Here is a 6907-nt window from a genome sequence, read left to right on the forward strand (position 1 = left end):
ATGCGCCTGCAGCACACTTTGTCCTATGTTCTGAATTGGCAAATCGACTGTTGATTTTCCCATAGCTGTTTTCTTTTTTATTGATCGCGTTTCAATTGGCATGAACTTCGTAGTTTAGCATTGGGTCCCACTGGGAGTGCCAAAATATTGACCCTAAAAACTACCAAACCTACGTGGCGCGCAGGCCGAGTAATCTATAAGCTAACTACGTCCTTCGGTGAATGCGGGGCGTGCCAACTTGTCGGCCGAGCTCGGCCGAGAAGTAAATTTGTTGATGTTACGTTGGGTGCGCGGCTGACTTCTGCATCTTGCGATTACGATCGAGGAATGAACATGTCTCGACCTCTTGGGTTCTCGAACCTAAAGACAAGGCTACTATTCTTACGAAGTTCACGAATCGTCATCGTTAGATTCGGTCACAGTGATGGTATTCGTCAGAGTAAACTCACGCCGAATAGACACCAAAGTGTAAGGGCACAAATACTCAAAGCAGATATAAGTCTTAATAGTGAATGTGGTTCGGTCGTATGAATGCTGAACTCTAAATCCTACTTGAGAATATCCAATCATAAAATAGCTCGGCGTGCAATGCACCGAGCTTAGTAAGCTGTAACACCTCACTTCGCCGAGAAGGCTAATGAGATAACCTCAATCAATAAGGATTCGGAAACCCCTCTCGACCGAGTGCTGTTGATACCAACGGAAGATGTTGCGAGATCGGCTGATTCTACGGCGACAGAGCTATCTATGTTAACTGAAGATATCGTCGGTTGCTTTCACAATGTTGTTGATGCCAACGGAATATGTGTCAGCGAAAAGAGAATAAAAAATCTCAAAGTTGTTGAGAGAGTTTGCGCAGGGCAGTTATGTGTTGAATTGGAGGAGCCCTCTCACGCTGCACAGCGCCTTGTATTTATAGTAGTAATGTACCTTCTAGGCCGAGTTAACAACGTACTCGGATTAGGATTTCTTATTCTAATCAAACATCCCCTCGAGTACTCCTACTCCCATTAGGATTTTGAACCTATCCTTTCATCGAGCCAGATTCACTTCCGGGTTATTAATCTCGCCGAGACTCCTTATTGCGCCAGGATTCGACTCATCTTGCAGTATGGCTTAACCAATCTAGGTTTGAAAGCCCACGAACTAAACGCTCCATGGTAACCTTGTCGTAAGGCCTTATGGGCCGAGAATGACTCTACACTCGGCCCAAACTAATATTTTGGGCCCAATCAAGTTCATCATCAACTAATTCACTAACTTAGTTTCCTGTCCTTTTTAAACCAATTCACTTAATTTTTTTGGGTTCAGAGTTAATTTACTTACCTATATATGCAGCAAAAGAGATCTATCTGTATATTTCCCTTGTTCGCTATTATCTTCCGTTGCTGGACATGGCATTGTGCGTGCACCAGAGTTGCCAATGAGAATTCATTTACTGCCATTTAGACATCGCCTTGAATTGATGACGTAGGAATGAAGGAACAAATAAATTAACGACCCTCCCCTTCTTAATTTTCAAAAGAATACTGATTAATTATTTAGTTATGACCTATAAGCTTGAAAAAACCATTATCCAAACTACCAAGCTGTCGATGTGCATGATGTTCCAAATCCAACAACTCACAAATTAAAAAAATCCTTTACAAAATTCCAACAATTATCAGCTATTGTTGTTTTGTTGTATATTATACTATAGCTTGGTAATATAATTATCATTTATTTATAAGGGAATATTTTTGCTACTAGCTTCAAGTAATGGTGATGTTTATCACTTTATTTATTACTGTTAGATAAGTTTAAGTTTTGATATTTATATATTAGATACACAGAAATCTATTTAATAATAATAAGTATGCTAATGAGCATTACTGTCATTTGAGAGTGACGAGAAAAAAATGCTCCCTTTTTATAAAGCATTTACTTCTTCTTTGATATGCTTGTGGGCCTACCTATGAAGGAATAGAAAACCTAGTAATTGAATTAGTTAATTAATCTAAGTCCTCATCCCTAGACCCAATTTTCTGTTTATTATAAATAGGGACCTGTTATCTACACATTTATTTTACCTACCATACATCTTTATTAATTTCAGTTATTTGATATTCTTTAATTCATTAAATTTGATGGTTGAAAATTAAGAGAATGTGTGAAATATAAAAATGGTGCAGATAACACCATCCTACATATGTGTGTCTGTGAAGTGTTGTCAACCACAAACTCAAGAAATTGTTATCCATTATTTTTTTGCCTCGTTTGGTACAAAGTATTGAATAAAAATGAATAATTTTCTAAATTTAAAGTATTTTGAAAGCAGACGAGATTTATTTTTCATTTTGATGAAATTAGACATGAAAAAACCTTCTTTTTACTTTGAAAATAATTAAAATAAATTTTCTTCTCGACTAATCCAACTTCTATCTCAAAGAGGGTCATAAAATTTCCATTTCTCGTTCATACCTACTTTAAAAATAGTAAGTTATGTATTTTAATTTAATCTTGACCTAATCGGATAAATGGTCCACGTGGTCATAAGGTATTCGAAAAATAGTTCTTGTGGTAAAAAAATTCAGATTTAAACCCATGTAGTCTACGTCTGTTAGGATTTATACTCAAAATTGAAACTTCCGTTATTCCTCGGTTAATATCATGCACATGAGTGTCACATTAGAGGATAAGATGGTCATTTCATCCCTCGTTTCATCCCTTCAGGCTTCCGTAGTCACTCTCCAGTCGTCCCCTTCCCCTCTCTCTTGCGTTTCGTCCCCCGTAGCTCTGCATGAGGATCATCGCCGGTTTGCTCAATTGGTGAACCGTTCTGGCACGGACCAGCGAGTAGCGGGGGGGAATTCAAACTCTGTTGGTGTGTTGGATTCGTTGTCCCGCTTTCGATTTCTACGATTCCGGTGGCTACTTCACGGAGGAGGTGAAAGAAGGTATGGAATCTGACGGGAGGAGGATTTCGTCTGAGAATAGCAGTGACAGTGAGGTACTTCCCATTTTTCACGTTTTTGAAATCTGTTTGGTTGCTGAGAAAATTAGGTGGAAAATTTGAATAAATCAGTTTAACAAAACGAAAAGGAAAACACTGGAAGGAGAAAGAAGCTGGCTATGACAACCAACTCCAGATAGAAGAAAATAAACTGAAGCATTTTTCTTTTGGTCAGATAGAGTAATTGAAACATACAGCATGAAGAATGGAAAATTAATTTGGTTGCAGAAGAATACGAAGGCAAAGTATGTATCTTACATGCTTTAATCTTGACTGAGGCAGCATTAGAGCCCAACTTAGCCTTATTGCACAAAACTCCCCAACAATAAAGGTTTTAATTTTACTATACATTTGCTTTCTTTTCCAACGGAGACCGACAAAGATTGCAAATACCAACTCAGGAGATAATAAGATCAACAAACCAATAATTTTACAATTCCATTCCCTCTGGGACAAGAACAAAATCGTTACCTATCATGTTAAAGTTAAGCTCTGTCAAGGCAGCAAGACCGCAACCACCGATGATTGGAAGGAGGGACAGGTAGACCGATATAGGGAAGGACTCGCCCAGCAAGAACCTCGAAACCAATACACTGAAAGCTGGCTCTCCACTCTTGATGATATGGGTGAAGGAAACTGCAACCTTAGACATACTAACAGTAGCTGCTACATGCCCAATTGTATGTGCCACAGCAACCTGTTCAGGGAAAATCAAACAATAAAATTTTTGTTGTGTTAATTCTGTTTGTATCAGTTTGTTCAACAATAATTGCGTGGAAATTTGAAATCTTTGGGGGGTTTTAGTGGAATTAGAAGGGTCTCGAGGAGGCAGCGGATGCGCAACTGAACTCAGCGCCGCCGCGGAGTTCATCGAAGAGGAGCAGAGCTGCTGAGGTCCATAATATGTCGGAAAAGCAAGAGAGAGGGGAAGGGGACGACTGGAGAGTGACTATGGAAGTCTGAAGGGATGAAACGGGGGATGAAAGGATCATCTTATCCTCACATGTGATACTCATGTGCAAGATACCGACGAAGGAACGATGGAAGTTTCAATTTTGGGTATAAATCGTAACAGACTTAAATTACATGAGTTTAAATCCGAATTTTTTTACCATATATGCTATTACCTGAATACTTTACTACCACGGAAACATTTATCCCCAACTTTCTGTAGTAAAAGAGACCCATACTAATAGCCCATTAGATAAGGATGAAAAACGCATTATTCGAGTAGCATTAAAAACAACCAGAAACTTGAATAGACACCCTAGCTGCCAATATACTGCCTGTTGGACCGTTTGGTTATGAAACCTATAATATTATATAATATTATACAAATTAAGCACCTAGATTCTGATGCACGCGCCGGCGCAGTTTCGGAGTTGTTAAAATATAAGATAGCGTACGCTTCGTTACTAAATTATTAGTGTGCTGCTAGAAGTATACACAGGATAACAATCTTTTTGTTTTGAGTAAGAGGAATGTTATTGATATCATATTTTTATATCATATTTCTGTACTATTTTAGGTGGCATCTGATGTGGACAGTCACATCATTTAAAAAATTTGCAAAACACAAGAAATTTTTAGTTGTAACGGGAATACGGATGGTACACCACATATTTTAACGTAAGTGGTGGAAAATTTTAATTTTTAAGTTATTAACCTTTTAACACATATATCCCACCATTTATATAGGAACACGTGGTGTACCATCTTGTGTAATGGTCACATTGAAAAATCTCTTGCAAAACCCAAGGAAAAGAAGGAGAAAGACTCCTCATATACCATAATCATCATTTAATTAACTAGTTTTTGTTAATTATTAGTTTATTAAATAATGAACTAAATTAAAAAAATCTGATTAATTCAATTGATGTGGTTGTCCTATCCACATCAAATACCATCTAAAATGGTATAAAAATGTGGTACAAAAACATGGTATAAATAAGTAATGTTAGGAAGACTAAATTTACAAACTAAATTATGTATCACAAATAGAGATTAGCACGTCTATCAACGCTTAATTAATAAATTAACCATCAACTTACATGTCATTTAATTTCCAAAATTTAGTATCCCTAACATTACTCTTTTGTTTTTATTGCTTGCCTACAATTGATTATAAACTACATTAAGGGAGGCCGTTGAGAGTTTAAACACGAAACGCAGTAAATTAAAGAGAAACGCTAATCACCAAGACAATGTATCACTTGCAATAACGATCTTTTTGTTAATCACTTGGAATATGAAGTGTGCTGGGAAACCACCCCAAGTTCGTGAACACTCAAGACGCAGGGAAACAAAAACAGAGAGAAAGAGAGAGAAGGAATGTGCTGCTGCTATAGATTATCCCACTGAAGTGCTAGATACTTCTTCAATATGTAACCCAAGTGTTTGATCCTAGATGACGATCATACTAATTAAACTTACGTGTTTAGTCAGTCACCCAGGCATGCATACGTACGTGAGGCATGACAATCGCTAGCTAATGATTTTGACCATCGCAATGACTATAAAATGGAACTTACCAACGGCTCAAATGCATCCACACATATTTCAACTTCTCTGATATTTAATTAATTATCCAACAAAAAAGTCCTATATGCATCACTATACGAAATGGTCAAAAAGGATGCGACAAAACGAGCGAAATTGAAGAACAAATCAGTTTCACTAGAAGTTCTATAAGCTGGCAAAGAGATTGTCAAGAGTCGTTATATATGTAACTTGAAGGGTTTCGTAAATTTTTTATAGAAAGAGACATCTTTGACTACACCACATTGATATTCCGATAATTGAATCGTCTATCTTTTATGTTTTTCGATGTTACAAAAAATCCCTCAAATTTAAAGCTATAAAAGCGATGGATTAAATGAGATGGTTATTATTTTAGTATTTCATTGGAATATCATATTCGTTTATTTTCTTCACTACAATTGGATGATTTTGGATTTGTCCAAACCATCTATATTTTAGTTAATCATACATAAATTATCCTTTAAAAATAGGATAAATTGCTAAACCACAAGCCCTTACAAAAATTAAATCTCTGCACCCATTCAACATGCAAGAAATAACCTAGCTAGTAGTTGGCATATAGGCTTAGAGCATCTTCTATGGTATAGGTAATTAAAGTAGATAAAATTATACTATAAAGGCTGACGTGGCATGTTGTTTTGCTCGATTGCCTTATGGAAAATGTTTTTCACTTCAATGGATTAGCAAACCAAGTAGGCAAAATTGTATTTTATTATTTTCTTTCATTTATAACATCTACTTTTAGCTAGCTTTTAGTTTTGTCATTTTCCTCCACATACAATGCTTCACAATAAAAAGACCTACTCATGATATTGTAGGCAACATTGTTTACTTTGAAAGGGTAGACAAAATTTGCAAACTCAATTGCCTATACCGTTAGAGTTAATTTTTGCTTAAGTGGCTGATCAAAATGGGTTTGCCGATCAATTACCTGCACCATGCTCTTAGTAGGCAATTCATGTAAGTAAAAAGATATATTAATTAACTTATGGAACCAAAACATGATTAATTTATAATTTTATATACTTTTCTAACTCTCCAAATCTCTCTGCACAAGGTCTGTCCTAATTTGAGGTTAGCCTGATATGAGGAAGGTCGCCACTGGGGATGATCAGTTGATTCGGTTGAGACCTAATAACTCCAAGTTGACTTCTCTCTCTCTCCCTCTCTCATGACTTAGCTAGCATAAGTAATATTATACTACTGAAAAGCGTGGGTTCTTTCTTCCTTGATCATATGAACCCTATACAATTAATCTCTATATATGCACTACAAGCAGTTTCAACCTTTCCCAGAGAAAGATCTGAAAACCAAAATAAGTAGACAACATTTCAGTCTCACAGGAAGGCAGATTGGAGAAGAAAAACCAAAAGA

At 36.5% G+C, this 6907-nt stretch overlaps 1 protein-coding gene and 1 long non-coding RNA gene across 2 annotated transcripts; one reads left to right on the top strand and one right to left on the bottom strand.

Annotated features, from left to right (window-relative positions):
• Positions 1-2551: 2551 nt before the first annotated feature.
• On the bottom strand, positions 2552-3863 carry LOC126588399 (glucose-6-phosphate/phosphate translocator 1, chloroplastic-like). The gene is made up of 2 exons (XM_050253487.1): positions 3464-3863; positions 2552-3029 (listed from the first exon to the last, which is right to left on the bottom strand). Exons 1-2 carry the CDS (start codon positions 3861-3863, stop codon positions 3004-3006), a joined length of 426 nt encoding a protein of 141 aa, XP_050109444.1. The 3' UTR covers positions 2552-3003.
• On the top strand, positions 3026-4108 carry LOC126588400 (uncharacterized). The gene is made up of 2 exons (XR_007611449.1): positions 3026-3237; positions 3806-4108. It is a non-coding gene; the product is annotated as an uncharacterized LOC126588400 (long non-coding RNA).
• Positions 4109-6907: the final 2799 nt, after the last annotated feature.

This window comes from Malus sylvestris, chromosome 11 (genome assembly GCF_916048215.2).
Source record: "Malus sylvestris chromosome 11, drMalSylv7.2, whole genome shotgun sequence".
Lineage (NCBI taxonomy): Eukaryota > Viridiplantae > Streptophyta > Magnoliopsida > Rosales > Rosaceae > Malus > Malus sylvestris.